This window comes from Poromitra crassiceps (assembly GCF_964638095.1).
Source record: "Poromitra crassiceps genome assembly, chromosome: 4".
Lineage (NCBI taxonomy): Eukaryota > Metazoa > Chordata > Actinopteri > Beryciformes > Melamphaidae > Poromitra > Poromitra crassiceps.
In genome coordinates, this window is record NC_139626.1 from 28,456,098 (window position 1) to 28,473,889 (window position 17,792).

Here is a 17,792-nt window from a genome sequence, read left to right on the forward strand (position 1 = left end):
GTGCACAGAGGAACACACGTGTTTTTTTCCCTTCAATTTTGGATTATAAAGTGAAATATCAAAATAACAAATTACACGTTTTTTTAACGTTTCAATGTTGGTTTAGCGATTGACCCTAACCTTAACCAATCATCATTCCTCATGACTAAACCCAACCCAATCAGAGGCAGAGTAGGGCGGGTCTTGTCCCTGACGCCCTGCATACTCTCCGAGTCCGGAAGAAGCTCTGTGCGTTGGTGAATGCGGCGCGGGAGACGTAGCCGAAGCTGTATACAAACCAAACGTGAAGAGAAAGCAATCCAAAAATATTTTTTATTTTGTCGTTTCGTACACATTTGTGAACTTTTATCGTCAACGAAGTCAAACGCACAGCAAGCGACGCTCGTACACGTGGATATGCCTCGGAGACGGCAGGTAAGAGAAATGTAGGTCGCACCGCAGATGTAGCTTAGCTCCATCCTCTTGGGTCACGCCAAAATCCGTTCAATAATCCGACAGTTTAATGTGTCCCTAGCAACATTAACGTTACATACCATTGAGAGCATGACATTTTATGATTCCGTAGGGTCCACTCTACAATCGGGCAATGCATCCAATCCGTAACGTTAAAGCAGCACTTATTTCAGTGAAATTGCAACTATTAAAATTGGTTTGCCTAGCGCCACAACCATCCAGCAAAATAGCGTTACACCGGGGTGGGCGGTAGCAAGCAGTGTGAACAAGATCTAAATACGTTTTATTCAAATAAACGACTGCTTGGTGTATCTGATGTATACCGAACTTACCACAAGACCGCATTAATTAATCAAATGTTTTAAATTATGCTCTTTCAGTCGTTTACGTTTGGCACTAAAGCACCGCACATTTAAATTGACAGATTTCTCAATAGAGTTTGGTGTGCATTCTCTCCAAACGAGAGGACGGAACGTATCGAGGTTAGAGTAGCTAGATGCTAAGCTAATAATAGGTTGCTGAGCAGCTAACATTAGCCTTGCTAGCTACTTTGCTGTGCAGCCACTGCTGTTGATTCATCAACAATAAGTTATTTGGCTTGCTATTCTTTAAGTCACATCTGTAGCATTCTCACCACTTAACTTAGACGTTGGTCGTTATGAGGTCTGCTGGACACTTACTTGCTGGCGTTAGCTAGTTGGCTATGAGCTGCCTATTTGCATCACTTGAAATTGCACATCAGCTGTTAGCTATGTTATGCTGTTAGCATGTAGATTATGACAATGTGATTTGTGAAATCTGTGTATTGGGGTGCTGCTCATTCAGTTGTTTCCCTGACAGAGGCATGTGGCTGGGAGTGGTTCAGATGGGACAGAAGATTCGGACTCCTCTGCAGAAAGAGAGCAGACCAACAGCTCAGAAAGTGACGGGAACATGCACAAGAGACAACGCCTCACCAGAGCCTCCACTCGCCTTAGCCAAAGCTCACAGGGTTAGCCAACAACACATCCATCAAATGTAATCTTCGAGCCTTTTCCCATGTATCAGTCTTTTATCAATCAACATGGCATTTGGCCCTTTCCCACTTCAGATACCCCCGACCTGAAGCGGGCTGGGGACCACGATGAATCTCCACCGTTGACGCCCACAGGGAATGCCCCATCTTCTGAGTCTGAGCTGGACATCTCCAGTCCCAATGCCTCCCATGATGAGAGCCAGACCAAAGACCCAGCCAACAGAGACTCCGACAAGGACCTCTCCCACCGCCCCAAGCGCCGCCGCTGCCATGAGACGTACAACTTCAACATGAAATGCCCCACGCCGGGATGCAACTCCCTTGGTAAATAAAATCTTGTGTCCTTTTGGAAAGAGTCTGCTGCGATTTACGTTCAGCACCATCCTGTCCTATCATTTAGTCATGTTGATTTAATTTTTTTCACCCAGGTCACCTGACAGGGAAACATGAACGCCACTTTGCTGTATCTGGATGCCCACTCTACCACAACCTCTCAGCAGATGAGTGCAAGGTGGGTATCTGAAAGCTGAGATATATTGTATCTTGTATATATTGTATCTGAGATATATTTATGTAGTGCATGGGTTGATGTAACAAACACGTTTGCAAGGTGTGTTGGTCAGGGTTCATACAAGGTGCTTGGATTTTGAGGGGGGGGGGGGGGGATCAAGTACTGGAATACCTTGAAAATAACTTTTTTTAACCAGGTGCTTGAAAAGTCATTGACTTTCAAATGAACCACATAACACTGGCTACGGTTACATGAGGCCTTTTAATTCGAAATGAAATCATTCGAATGAAATCATTCGCATTGATCGTTATTTCCTGCGAGTTTACAAGAGAAAATAGTATCCAATCTCAATCCTCTCTAACTCACTGCAGTCTTTCTGCGCATGCCCGTTTCACTTTTGACTGAAAAATGATGCCTCTAGATTAAAGAAAAGACACTGTGATGTTGACTTTTATGTAAATGTGCGCATTCGTTTCGTTATAGATCATGACTGCCCCGCAGCTAGCTTCACGTTAGCTTGCATGTAACGTTAAGGTAGCCACAACTAGCTAGCTAAAGTTAGCCATAGCCACCACAACAGCTAACGTTAACGCCAAACAAATCCGCTGCCTCCTCCCCACGGTGGTTTAACGTAACGCCAGCTCAGACTTTCCTCTAATCTCAGAAACCTTGCGGGACATGTATTGCATATTGCAAAAGTGGTTGATTTGTCATCATTTGAAACTGTCAACACTACAGCCCATAGAGCCACTCTGGAAGCTGCCATGTTTCGCCAGCTGCTGGGGCCGGGTGTGTCTGACGCGGTTTGACGCGTTTGACGTATCCATGTGATTCCCCCTCCCTTTCTGAAGTGTGACAGAGCTCTTCCTCGAGAGGGTAGAAGAGCCTGGTGACGCGAGGTTACGAGAGGGAGAGCTGACAACGGGCATGCGCAGAAAGACCGCAGTGAGTTAGAGAGGATCGTAGAGGAAAATGCGTTCACATGTATAGAAAAATACTTCAATCGCATTGAGAAACGAACTACACTACCCCCTTACATCGAATTTGACTTCACATCGAATTGGCCGTTTTCATTCTGCTTTAGGTGTTTACAAGATAAATTTGAAGAGGATTGGGATCGAATTCTGAGTTAAAGAGGATTGAAACTGTCCATGTAAACGTAGCCACTGTCTTATATTTTGACCCAAGTTTTGTTCAGTGATTAGAACTCAATTGTTCAGAATCAGAACTCGCTCAGCCCCTCTTCCCCCCACTCCACAATGTTGCATGCAGTAATGGTGCAGCAGCTCTGATGTTACACTACAGTGAGCAGCACACCTGCAGCTGCTCTGATGTTACACTAGGGTGAGCAGCACACCTGCAGCTGCTGTGATGTTACACTATGGTGAGCAGCACACCTGCAGTGATGTGACACTATGGTGAGCAGCACACCTGCAGTGATGTGACACTATGGTGAGCAGCACACCTGCAGTGATGTTACACTATGGTGAGCAGCACACCTGCAGTGATGTTACACTATGGTGAGCAGCACACCTGCTGTGATGTGACACTATGGTGAGCAGCACACCTGCAGCTGCTGTGATGTGACACTATGGTGAGCAGCACACCTGCAGTGATGTTACACTATGGTGAGCAGCACACCTGCAGTGATGTGACACTATGGTGAGCAGCACACCTGCAGTGATGTTACACTATGGTGAGCAGCACACCTGCAGTGATGTTACACTATGGTGAGCAGCACACCTGCAGTGATGTTACACTATGGTGAGCAGCACACCTGCAGTGATGTTACACTATGGTGAGCAGCACACCTGCAGTGATGTTACACTATGGTGAGCAGCACACCTGCAGTGATGTGACACTATGGTGAGCAGCACACCTGCAGTGATGTTACACTATGGTGAGCAGCACACCTGCAGTGATGTTACACTATGGTGAGCAGCACACCTGCAGCTGCTCTGATGTGACACTATGGTGAGCAGCACACCTGCTGTGATGTGACACTATGGTGAGCAGCACACCTGCTGTGATGTTACACTATGGTGAGCAGCACACCTGCAGTGATGTTACACTATGGTGAGCAGCACACCTGCTGTGATGTGACACTATGGTGAGCAGCACACCTGCAGTGATGTTACACTATGGTGAGCAGCACACCTGCAGCTGCTCTGATGTGACACTATGGTGAGCAGCACACCTGCAGTGATGTGACACTATGGTGAGCAGCACACCTGCAGCTGCTCTGATGTTACACTATGGTGAGCAGCACACCTGCAGTGATGTTACACTATGGTGAGCAGCACACCTGCAGTGATGTTACACTATGGTGAGCAGCACACCTGCAGTGATGTTACACTATGGTGAGCAGCACACCTGCAGTGATGTTACACTATGGTGAGCAGCACACCTGCAGCTGCTCTGATGTGACACTATGGTGAGCAGCACACCTGCAGTGATGTGACACTATGGTGAGCAGCACACCTGCAGTGATGTGACACTATGGTGAGCAGCACACCTGCAGCTGCTCTGATGTGACACTATGGTGAGCAGCACACCTGCAGTGATGTGACACTATGGTGAGCAGCACACCTGCAGCTGCTCTGATGTTACACTATGGTGAGCAGCACACCTGCAGTGATGTTACACTATGGTGAGCAGCACACCTGCAGTGATGTTACACTATGGTGAGCAGCACACCTGCAGTGATGTTACACTATGGTGAGCAGCACACCTGCAGTGATGTGACACTATGGTGAGCAGCACACCTGCAGTGATGTTACACTATGGTGAGCAGCACACCTGCAGTGATGTTACACTATGGTGAGCAGCACACCTGCAGTGATGTGACACTATGGTGAGCAGCACACCTGCAGTGATGTTACACTATGGTGAGCAGCACACCTGCAGTGATGTTACACTATGGTGAGCAGCACACCTGCAGCTGCTCTGATGTGACACTATGGTGAGCAGCACACCTGCTGTGATGTGACACTATGGTGAGCAGCACACCTGCTGTGATGTTACACTATGGTGAGCAGCACGCCTGCTGTGATGTGACACTATGGTGAGCAGCACACCTGCTGTGATGTTACACTATGGTGAGCAGCACACCTGCAGTGATGTTACACTATGGTGAGCAGCACACCTGCAGCTGCTCTGATGTGACACTATGGTGAGCAGCACACCTGCAGCTGCTGTGATGTTACACTATGGTGAGCAGCACACCTGCAGCTGCTGTGATGTTACACTATGGTGAGCAGCACACCTGCAGTGATGTGACACTATGGTGAGCAGCACACCTGCAGCTGCTCTGATGTGACACTATGGTGAGCAGCACACCTGCAGCTGCTGTGATGTTACACTATGGTGAGCAGCACACCTGCAGCTGCTCTGATGTGACACTATGGTGAGCAGCACACCTGCAGCTGCTGTGATGTTACACTATGGTGAGCAGCACACCTGCAGCTGCTGTGATGTTACACTATGGTGAGCAGCACACCTGCAGCTGCTGTGATGTTACACTATGGTGAGCAGCACACCTGCAGCTGCTCTGATGTGACACTATGGTGAGCAGCACACCTGCAGCTGCTCTGATGTTACACTATGGTGAGCAGCACACCTGCAGCTGCTGTGATGTTACACTATGGTGAGCAGCACACCTGCAGCTGCTCTGATGTTACACTATGGTGAGCAGCACACCTGCAGCTGCTCTGATGTTACACTATGGTGAGCAGCACACCTGCAGCTGCTCTGATGTTACACTATGGTGAGCAGCACACCTGCAGCTGCTCTGATGTTACACTATGGTGAGCAGCACACCTGCAGCTGCTCTGATGTTACACTATGGTGAGCAGCACACCTGCAGCTGCTGTGGAATTTGTCATAACCTTTGGCTATAATAACTTCATACAAGGCCCAAACAACAATCACTTAATGCAATGTCTGCATTATCAAAATAAAGGATGTTTGAATGGATATATAACCAGGGACAGCAGATGACAACAAGCTGGTTTGCTATAGTAATGTGGAGTTACGTGCATATTCCCTGTAAACGTGTGTGTGTGTGTATGTATGTATGTGTGTGTGTGTGTGTTAGGGATGGGCATTTTAAGTAATTGAAATACTTGAGTACTCTCCTTCCATTATGGACGAGTAATCGAGTACTCGCCGGGGATGGGGGGGGGGGGTGTCCGTGTGGAAACAACACAAGCAGAACCCAAGTTTGCAGTTAATTTCCCATTAGCCATATGTCTGTATGTATATCTATTACAATGATAATAATACAGCAGGGCTAGTATTCTGGCTAGGGGCTGTTCACACAACGTTAGCGTTTTTGCATGGAAAAAGCACTGCCTGGAGGAAATAAATGTGGACGGACCATGACAGTGATCTGACGTTAGCTCAGCAGCTGTTGGCCTACCTCAGTAAACTCCGGTGGTTGGATGGTTAACACTTTGTTCGAGTAGACAATTGTGGAAAAAGTGAAGGTCTATTTCCAATACATGTCCGCTATAATCTCCGGCTCCACAAACGCCATTAACTCGCGGAAGCCTTCCCCTCCACAAAGCTTAACGGGAGCATATCTCCAGCCACCATTTTCGTCACGAGCTCGGAAAACTCCTCTGCCCTGACGGCATCACAACGGCGTTTGTTGTTGCTACCAAACGAGGTAATGCGAGACTGCTTTTCATCTGCCCCTGTTAGGTTGACGTTTTCCTTGTGCTTTACACACATGTGGTTAAGCATCGAACTGGTATGTTTATGATACGCAAGTTTAGCATTACATAACCTGCACTGCACAGTCGTGTCGTCCTTTCTGTTGAAATACTTCCAAACGTTGCTCCGCATTTGCGGTGGCATGTTGTCTCTGTCTGTATCGCCAGATTCACCTGTGGTGTCGTGTGCAGAGCTACCATTTTTAAAGGGGAGGGGGGTGGGCGGAGTACCAGTACAGCTGAAACGCTACTCGACTAATGACGTTACAAAGTACTCGCCCCCATCCATAGTGTGTGTGTGTGTTTGTGTAGATGTGTGTGTGTGTAGATGTGTGTGTGTATATATATATACATACATACATACTGTGTGTGTGTGTGTATGAACATAATTGAAAGTTTTAGCTGCATTCTAACTTGAAAGGGCATAAGGAGAGAACCGAGATAGATGGAATCAATGCAGTGGGCTGGAGTGTTTTCTGCTCCTTGTGTGTTGCTGACTTGCTGTTTGTCGGTGTCTTCCCAAAACAGGAGTGAGGATCATGCAGGAGAAACATGTAGTTATGCTAATGATAGCCGTATTTAACTACAGTCTGGTCCATTCAGCGTGCCCATAGCATTTATGTTTCTTACTCAGACTGTAGGCTAATATATCCATTGCTGACCATTGGCAGGTGAAAGCCATCAGCCGTGAGAAACAGGAAGAGGACGTGAAGGGACAAGATGAGAGCAACACACGCCATGCCACACGTCACCAGGTAATCTCATGTTGATCTAGCTGCCATCAAATCAATTGGCTTTACTTTATGATGGGGGGGGGGGGGGGGGGGTGTTAAGATTATGCAGAGTAAGTACACAATACAAACAGTACAAACTTACACAATAAGTGGTCTATAATCGAAAATATGTAGAATATCGGCCATATTGATATAATTGCCTTTCATATTTCATTTACAATGTTCACTGTAGTTGAAAATGTAAGATGTGAATATGATTATTCCAAAAATGCAGTAAAGACTTGAGTTGCTCCTCAAATGATCACAATATTGCAATAGTAATATAATCTGGATGATCTTTTTAGTCTTTGTATTTTGCAGCTCTAATATGACATACTAAAAGTGAGTGCTTGTGTTTTTCACAGCCTACGTGGAAACGGAGCAGATACTAATAATATAATACAGTATGATACAGTATACTAAAACTGAGTGGTTGTGTTTTTCAGACCCCTACATCGAAACAGAGCAGATACTAAATATTATAATAGTATATGCTAAAACTGAGTGGTTGTTTCTCTTGTGTTTTTCAGACCCCTACATCGAAACAGAGCAGGTACAAGGAGCAGGTGGCTGAGATGAGGAAAGGGAGGAACTCCGGACTGCAAAAGGATCAGAAGGAGAAGCACATGGTACGAGATATCCAGTCCAGCATCCTGTAGTTCATCAGATGCAGATATCGTCGCTGTCGTTCCAGGACCTCGAATCACCAAAACAGCAACTTTTCAGGAAGTTAAAAAAAACCTGTTTGCTCTTAAAATACTGAACCAAACGTCGTCAAAGTTAGCACATGTCTTAATTATAGTTAGTTTCCCGCTGAATGTGTCATTACTTTATTAATATCTTACCTGGATAAGCTCAAATTATGTTGTTTATATTATCAGTCCGACTTGGAAGCACTTTCTCCCGGCCAGTCAGGCGGGAGAGAGTCGTATGCTCATGCACGAGCCCCAAGCTCCGGGCCGCGGGGGCGCGCGCAGGAGCAACAGCGTGCCCCTCGCCTCTCATGGCCGAGGCGGGGGCTTTCACATGGGGTGAGAAATAGTCTGACATAACGTAGCGTTAACGTTAACGTAAATTCCGGACTATAAGCCGCAGCAGCAAAATTGCCTGTTTGTTACATATATAAGCCGCACCGGACTATAAGCCGCAGGTGTTTTAATGTTTTTTTTTTTTTTTTTTTTTTTGTGTTTTAATGTTTAATTACCATATGTAAGGGTTCGTGCACAGAGGGGATTGTCGGGAAAGAGATGGCTGTTTGAGGAAGCTCCCATTTATTAACATTTCAACAAAACAACATAACACAACACCACCTGTGTTTTTTTTTACAGTGCACACAGTGTCCGCGGTGTGGTGAAAAGAGGGCAAGAGAGGAAATTAAAACAGAAGTGGATTTATAGTTAGAAAGAGTGCTAAAGAAGAGAGAATTCCGTTTTTTATTTTTTTATTTTAGTTACTCACAGTACTATTGACCAGTCCAACTCAAAAGATATTCGGCAGTTTCACTTTGAGCTCTTGTTCCGCCGCTGTCCATCAATGGTTATGACGAGTCTCGCTGGGTACAGTACGCCAAAGCGATATCCATTGACTTTCGATTTGTTTTTGCATTTTATCCATTTTCGGACTCACTGTGTTGTTTTTGTCCTCCAGTGCGCTGATGCACTTTTCCGCATTAGAAACTCTGTTCACGGTTGCCTTATTTTCTTTAGTGAGTGAGTGGATGGACTTCTGCACGTTTTCAAACTTGTTTTCAAGCTGCTCAAAACCTCTGAGCGATGTCGGACTTAATCGATAGTGTTTCACGGAGTAAAAGTTAAGCCCAAGCCGTGTATCTCCAGGCTCCAGCAGGTGAGTCATTTCCTCATTCATGGCGGTGATTGCTTCGTCTCTTTTCTTTCTGCTTACTGGTTTTCAGTCTTGTGCTTCTTCCAGCAGACATTCGCCCCACTCTTTAAAGTTATTCAGTTGGTTCTGGTCACCTTATTCATTTTAGATCAGATCGCTAAAACATATTGTTTGGTCTGGTGTAGCAGCTGTCTAGCTGAGCGCCATGTTCACCGTGATGCCGGTTGATTTCCGCCAAATGATGTCAAGTCAAGTCAAATTTTATTTATATAGCACCTTTCATACACAAAGGCAATTCAAGGTGCTTTACAAAAAAATAATCGAAAAAACAAGCAGCAAAGCAATGCACATAAAATGTGCAGATGAAGCTGTGTAACCTGTAAAATCCATCGATTTTGGAGGTCACCGAGTGGCCGTTTGCTGAAAAAATCCATAGATAAGCCGCACCGTTATATAAGCCGCAGGGGCCAAAAAACGGGGGAAAAGCCGCGGCTTATAGTCCGGAATTTACAGTACTTTATTCTCGTCAGAAAACACCGATTTGCTTGTTAAAACAAGTTTGCAGCCTAGGAATAACTGGAAAACATTTGATTGATCTATTAACGTCAGAGGAAGCCAGGATTAGTCAAAACGATATCAGAATTACACAGCACGTCTGCCGTGTGACTTTTCCGGGTTTATTGTCCTGCGTGGGGGGGTACAGACGGAGGTAGGGGACGAATTTCGAGGTTTGACTGACAGATTGAGGGCGAATGGCGTTACGAGATTTACTCACAAGCTCGTTTTAATGCTTTTCCATTGGTTGCATTTGTTAAAAACCACACAGAGACGTGAAGGGTGACCAATGGCACTGATTTATGACAAAAAGTAAAAAAGTGAAAAAAGGCACATTCGAGGTCCTGGCACAACAGCGACGATATGCCCTTTTGTGCAGTGTAGGAAATCAGCCAGGGGCAAGGGGCAAAAATGCCCCAAGAAATCTAGAATGCCCCCAAAAACCATGATCGAGGGGCAAAAATCGCCCCCAAGATTTGGAGAATTTTATTTAAGTGCCATCAAAATTTTGTAGATGCCCCCATTTTTTAGACAGTGGTGGCAAATGTTGCCAACAAAATATGATATCTTTTTAATTTCCCACAATGCTTTTGGTGTCATGCCGTGTTCTGCTGTCACAGCTGGCTGGTATTATGTTATTATATGTACCGTAATTTCCGCACTATAAGCCGCACCGGAGTATAAGCCGCAGCAGCAAAATTGCCTGTTTGTTACATATAAGCCGCACCGGACTATAAGCCGCAGGTGTTTTAATGTTTTTTTTTTTTTTTTTTTTTTAATGTTTAATTACCATATGTAAGGGTTCATGCACAGAGGGGATTGTCGGGAAAGAGATGGCTGTTTGAGGAAGCTCCCATTTATTAACATTTCAACAAAACAACATAACACAACACCACCTGTGTTTTTTTTTACAGTGCACACAGTGTCCGCGGTGTGGTGAAAAGAGGGCAAGAGAGGAAATTAAAACAGAAGTGGATTTATAGTTAGAAAGAGTGCTAAAGAAGAGAGAATTCCGTTTTTTTTTTTTTTTTTCCCTTCGAAAAAATCCATAGATAAGCCGCACCGTTATATAAGCCGCAGGGCCAAAAAACGGGGGAAAAGCCGCGGCTTATAGTCCGAAATTTACGGTACTGTATATGTCATATAGTATGTTGTGTGGTCCGCAGGAGCATCGTCAGACCCATGGCAACACCAGAGAGCCGCTGCTGGAGAACATCACCAGTGAATATGACCTGGAGCTTTTCAGGAAAGCCCAGGCCCGTGCATCTGAAGACCTGGTAACAGCCTTTTTCAAATCAATCCCCCAATTGGTTATTATAGTACAAAGACCAGTAAATGTGTCAGAAGTAGCCGTTGTATTTCAAAACTGAATTACACAGGGTGCTAGCAACAACCAACTGAAGTAGAAATGGTAGCTAAGGCAAGAAGCTGTGGTGCTCCCCTATTCAATATCACTTGCTTTGATATTAGACACACACACAGACCATGCTTTGTGTCTTATGTGCACATCTGCTGTGTAAATCTGATCGTCTGAATAGCCAACTATATGTATATTTGCACACACTGCATATTTCCTTTTCCACTAATTTTGTAAATCAGTAAACTGCAATTCTGAAAATCTGTAGTCCGAATAGTCTGTCAGTAGTCCAAACAAAATAAGTCAAATTCTTTACAACCAATATGAACTTTATTTGCATGATAAAGGCACTATCTTTATTCATTATGATTTATTGTTGTAGTTTGTTTGTTTCTTTTGAATCTCTATTCTATTTTGATGTTGCACTGATGCCCTTTGCCCTCAGGGTAGTGAAGAGCATCGTATCTTTATAAGCACACTAATTTCCAGCAGATGACTGTATCATGCAGGTCGACAGTCAGGGTAGCAGTGACCACGTCCCGCAGGAGAAGCTGCCTATCCCGGGCCAGATCATGGAGGGTTATTATCACGCAGGTCGACAGTCAGTGCAGCATTGACCACATGTTTCCTCCTCTCCCGCAGGAGAAGCTGCGTATCCAGGGCCAGATCATGGAGGGTTATTATCACGCAGGTCGACAGTCAGTGCAGCATTGACCACATGTTTCCTCCTCTCCCGCAGGAGAAGCTGCGTATCCAGGGCCAGATCACAGTGACCACATGTTTCCTCCTCTCCCGCAGGAGAAGCTGCGTATCCAGGGCCAGATCACAGTGACCACATGTTTCCTCCTCTCCCGCAGGAGAAGCTGCGTATCCAGGGCCAGATCACAGTGACCACATGTTTCCTCCTCTCCCGCAGGAGAAGCTGCGTATCCAGGGCCAGATCACAGTGACCACATGTTTCCTCCTCTCCCGCAGGAGAAGCTGCGTATCCAGGGCCAGATCACGGAGGGCAGCAACATGATCAAGACCATCCTGTTTGGCCGCTACGAGCTGGACACCTGGTACCACTCACCCTACCCCGAGGAGTACGCCCGCCTGGGCCGCCTCTACGTCTGCGAGTTCTGCCTCAAGTACATGAAGAGCCAGACCATCCTCAGGCGACACATGGTGAGAGGTTTTGACATATATCTAAATTATGAATGATATACCCCTATCGATTTTTTACATCATACCCAATGAGTTATTGTGACTGTGAGTAACATGGATGTTTTTAATCTGTGTTTCCAGGCCAAGTGTGTGTGGAAGCATCCGCCAGGAGACGAGGTCTACAGAAAAGGGGCTATATCTGTGTTTGAAGTCGATGGCAAAAAAAACAAGGTAGGGATCCTTGTCTTTTCTGCTTTCATTTTGCTCATTATATCAATGCTAGATTAATTCTGGTGTCTTTAAGATTCAATCTTGAATCTTGAAGACAATGTCTTCAACATGTGGAAAAAAGGCGAGACACGCACAATCCAAAACCTGTGTAGGGCAGGTGCAGAGCTTGAGACAGGACCGATAGAAAAAATAAATAAAGCTCGCACACTGCAAAGGCTCCAGTTAGGTGTGTTTTATTTGACACCGGTGGGTTACGTTTCGGGCATGCTGCCGTAATGTATGTAACTTGCTATGTAACTTTTCATAAGGTTATTTTTAGACTCTGCTTTGTGATTTGCCTTATACACAGAGCAGCATATGTGAGCTTGAGTCGTTTTAGAACAGAATGACAAATGCCATTATTATTATTATTATTATTATTTGCAAATAATATTTCTATGCAGTAGGAAAGGATTCAGTTATATTTGTTAATACTACAGTATAATAAAAAAAAAGAATATAGAAGAATATAACAATTTATTATATTTATAATTACATGTACTGTAGTATTAACAAATATAATTGAATCCTTTCCTTCCGTGTAAAAATTGTATTTGCCATGCCCATCTTTCTAATTGCCTGCCAGTCAAAACGTCATCACCTTCATTCGTTGTCATTGTTGACCTGCTAACGGTCCGCACCACAACGTTGCTGTTGCTGTACTCCAGAGAGTTGCCCCTGGTGTGGGTAATAGTCTGGAACAATGTTTATAATGGAAAACAGAAATATTGAATATATGAAGAAGTTAAAGAAAAGATTGCATTAATAAATATAAGGAGATATATTAGGAAGATGTGTGGATGTACTTTTTTTTTGACATTTTCAATAGTATTGTCAATGGGTTTTTAAAGACATGTGGCAATAGGGGGGCCGCGGGCAAAAGCTAATGCTATTTGGGAGGCTTTGAAATGGAAACGTTTGGGAACCCCTGCTTTAGAAAAATCAAATACTGTAATTGAATGAGTGAAGTGAGGACATTGAATTTTGTCCCTAGATCTACTGCCAGAACCTGTGTTTACTTGCCAAGCTCTTCCTGGACCACAAGACGCTGTACTACGATGTGGAGCCTTTTCTCTTCTATGTCATGACTGAGGCTGACAACACTGGCTGTCACCTAGTGGGATACTTCTCCAAGGTAAATACTAACACCTCCTAGTGGGATACTTCTCCAAGGTAAATACTCAACAACTGTGGCTATGCTGCCACCTAGTGGGATACTTCTCCAAGGTAAATACTAACACCTCCTAGTGGGATACTTCTCCAAGGTAAATACCCAACAACTGTGGCTATGCTGCATGTCCTCAAAACATTGTTTTTAGTGATATACCGTATTGGTCCGAATATAAGACGACCCCCCCCCCCCCCCCCCCTTTTCAAGACTCATTTCAAAAAGACTTTAAGGCCAAATTGTGTTGTGAATGGAAAGGGGGGGGGGGGGTATTCAGACCAATACGGTAATTATGAAATATATCTGAAACAAACAACTATTTTTTTTGTCTCCAGGAGAAGAACTCATTCCTCAACTATAACGTCTCCTGTATCCTGACCATGCCACAGTACATGAGGCAGGGTTTTGGCAAGATGCTCATTGACTTCAGTATGTATATCTTCAGTGACTACTTCTAACTTTGTCCGCTGGTTGTTAATGTGGTAATAAGATCAAGCTTGCTGCTGGAATCACTTCCGGCTGCTGTAACATCATAACCCTGTGAGATCACTTTAAATATGATGTACTGATAACGTACTCATCTTTATTATTCATGATTAATCTTTTAAAATCGCTTTTTAAGATCTATTTCTAACAGATGTGCATTCTCATGTAACTGCTCCCCTGCTGACTGATCTAACTTGCTGTGTGTAGGCTACCTGCTGTCCAAGGTGGAGGAGAAGGTGGGCTCCCCAGAGAGGCCTCTGTCTGACCTGGGCCTCATCAGCTACCGTAGCTACTGGAAGGAAGTGCTGCTCAGATACATGTACAACTTCCAGGGCAAGGAGATCTCCATCAAAGGTGAGCAGGAACACAGAGTTCAAATGAAATCCAGCTTGCCCATCTGAGAATAGTGCAATACTCTACTGCTATTATTGAGATGATGGACAAAAGAGAATGTAAATCCCCTTTGACACATGCAGCCTTTCTCTGGAATGTCCTGGGACAGTTCCTGCATGGGGTCATGTATGAATGTCCTGGGACAGTTCCTGCATGGGGTCATGTATGAATGTCCTGGGACAGTTCCTGCATGGGGTCATGTATGAATGACCTGGGACAGTTCCTGCATGGGGTCATGTATGAATGGGAGCAGGAATCGATATCCAGGGAAATTATGTACCCACCAATTTCCCACCACAAGTCATAATAGCATTCCAGGGAATATCTCTGCATGGCTGCTGTGTGAATGACAGCAGGAACATTGCAAGGAATGCCCCCTGTATTAGGGCTGTGCAATAAAATCGATACGGCAATATATCGCAATACTTTTTTCTGCGATACTGTATCGATATTTCCCATATAGATTTTTTTTGCACAGCCGTGTGGTCAGTGACACAATAAGAATACTTTTTGTTTTGGTGCGTTCAGTAACACACTCAACACTCAGTAGTTTTGACTCAATTTGTCCACTAAGTTATCAATATAAAGTAATGTACATATTATTACACTACCTGGGTGGTACACAGTGTGTTTTATTTTTAGCTCTATTTTTTTTATTTTCAGTAAATTATGTAGAGTATTGCAATATATCGCAATATGTATTGTATCGCAATGTATCGTGATACAATCGTATCGCGACCCATGTATCGTGATACGCATTGTATTGTGAGGTCAGAAAGACCGAAATCTTCCTGAATGTAGCTGCATGTGTGAATAGTGAAAATCACTTGCGCTCCCTGAAAGGTTATCCCAGTAATTTACAGGCAACTGCTGTATGTGTGAAAGTGGCTTTACATTTCCATTCAAATATCGCTTATTGTCAGGTTGGGAAATACTTATGTAACGCATGAAATGTTCTAACAAGCGTTTGAACAATGTATGCACACATGCCGACAAAAACATTCACTGTTGTCATAAATGCTTGGTGTCTACAGAGATCAGTCAGGAAACTGCCGTCAATCCGGTGGACATCGTCAGCACCCTGCAGTCTCTTCAGATGCTCAAGTACTGGAAGGGGAAGCACCTTGTCTTGAAGAGACAGGTAAGATCAGATTCGAGCCTGGTCTTGAAGAGACAGGTGACATCAGATTTGAGCCTGTATGCATTACTGCCGAGGCTTAAATGCCTCTTGAGAGACAAGTATGCTGCTTTCCTCTGACCAGTTAAACTCATAGAGTACCGCAGTACCGAGTTCGGAAGACCTGGATGTTAGCACTTCCGGTTCCTACGTGTAAAAGTCAATGGGATTTTTGTATGGAGTTTTTGGTTAAATGCTTGAAATAAGGTCTGTGGATAACAAACGTTTATGAAACGGCAAACTTTGTGATGAGCAAGATCATCTTCACAAATGAGGACCACTTTTATGATTTTCGAAGCGGACGGGATTTTCAGAAAACGCTTCAAAAGTCATAAGTTAACCCAAGACCTTATTTCAAGCATTTAACCAGAATCCCGTTGACTTTTACATAGGAACCAGGAAGTACTGGGACTTCTGGGTAAGCCTACAAAAAGACGTCATCCCTGCGATACTCTTTTCTTGTGATTGTTGGCCCCGTTTCTCACTTCTCCTCTTCCTCCTAGGACCTGATTGATGAGTGGAAGGCCAAGGAGACGAAGAGAGGCAATAACAACAAGACCATTGACCCCAGCTCACTAAAATGGACCCCACCTAAAGGGACATAAACACTATGAACCCCCAGGCTACCTAATAAACTGACCACCAGCCACACCAGCCACAAGTAGCCTATAGACCGACCAACGCCCAAGAAAAATCAGTATTCTTTCTTTCTTTCCTTCCTTCCTTTCATCTTTCTTTCTGGTTTTTACCTATAGCCAGTTATTCCCCAGCAGCTTTCTCCTTTGTGTCAAAACTTTATGACCTTGTTATTTTACACTTCGACTCATATTTATGTTTTAATTGCCATGCGTCACAATTCAAAGGATTCTCGATGGAAATATTGTCAAACAATTAAAAGTTACGAGAATCTGACTTTCTCCTCTTTGTTTTAAAATGATCTGCTTCTGCTGCGCTTTGAATGATTATTAGATGGATAAACAGTCCAATGTGCTGGATGCCATGAATGTCTGCTTTGCTCACGTAAAAGAAAAAACACATTGTTTTGGCAGCATTTATAGCAGTTACTTTTTATTTCTTTAAAGAAAAAGTGCATTTTGAAGATGGTTATTTTTGTTTGGAAATAATACAATATCATTGGCATGAACTTGAAACCATGAGAAGAGTGTTTTTTTTATTATGAGTATGATGTTTTGTATTGTAGTGTTTTGTTTTTTTATTTTTTGGTTGGTATCAAATTGTATAGATGATGTGATTCTTTTTCTAGCTCTAGTAATACCGGAGTTGGGTCCATTCCTCTTGCAAATCTGCCAAATAAAAGAATAATACCATTGAGATATTTGACATGAACTCAGAATATCACAGATTTGACCATAACATCACTGTAATCATGAAATGCACACGGAAATAAAAATGACCTCAGGTTTTTATATCGACACAATCATACCTTGCTCGTGGGATTCCTCCGAAACATCAAGAGCAGTGCTTGTCACAGATGGAATTATTCTGGTTAAAGATTCTGCAATAAAACAAAACACATTTTAACTCAACATTTTAATTGTATTGGAATTGTTTTAAGCCTGATTGTACTTTTAATCTTATTAGGTGTTAATTGTGTAGTAGCATTTCTTTTATATCAATAAAGTTGCCTTGAGATTTGGTCTGGTTTTATTTGTCCTTACCACCACTAGAAATGCTTCTTCCCATCAGGCCCACAAACATCTCTCCTTTATTTCCTAAAGGTGCGGGAAACCAGGTATATTGGCAAAAATAGCAATTTCATCGTGATGTATAAACGCCCTGCTATAGCCTAAAGAGAAATGAATGATTTTTAAATGTTTTTTTAATGGTATCACAAAGGCAAAATTGTTTTCAAAGGTATACAATTAAATTAATTTTAAATTCCATATAGATCACCGTATAGTCTCAGGCAC

At 43.7% G+C, this 17,792-nt stretch overlaps 1 protein-coding gene across 1 annotated transcript; it reads left to right on the plus strand.

Moving 5' to 3' along the window:
• The first annotated feature begins 265 nt into the window (after nucleotides 1-265).
• Nucleotides 266-17,514, plus strand: kat7b (K(lysine) acetyltransferase 7b). Its single transcript, XM_083635536.1, has 14 exons — nucleotides 266-414; nucleotides 1,294-1,444; nucleotides 1,544-1,792; nucleotides 1,897-1,979; nucleotides 7,366-7,449; nucleotides 7,998-8,096; nucleotides 11,031-11,141; nucleotides 12,197-12,388; nucleotides 12,509-12,598; nucleotides 13,632-13,772; nucleotides 14,141-14,234; nucleotides 14,499-14,645; nucleotides 15,719-15,825; nucleotides 16,365-17,514. The coding sequence occupies exons 1-14, from the start codon at nucleotides 397-399 to the stop codon at nucleotides 16,464-16,466; spliced, it is 1,668 nt and encodes a 555-aa protein (XP_083491662.1). The 5' UTR covers nucleotides 266-396; the 3' UTR covers nucleotides 16,467-17,514.
• Nucleotides 17,515-17,792: the final 278 nt, after the last annotated feature.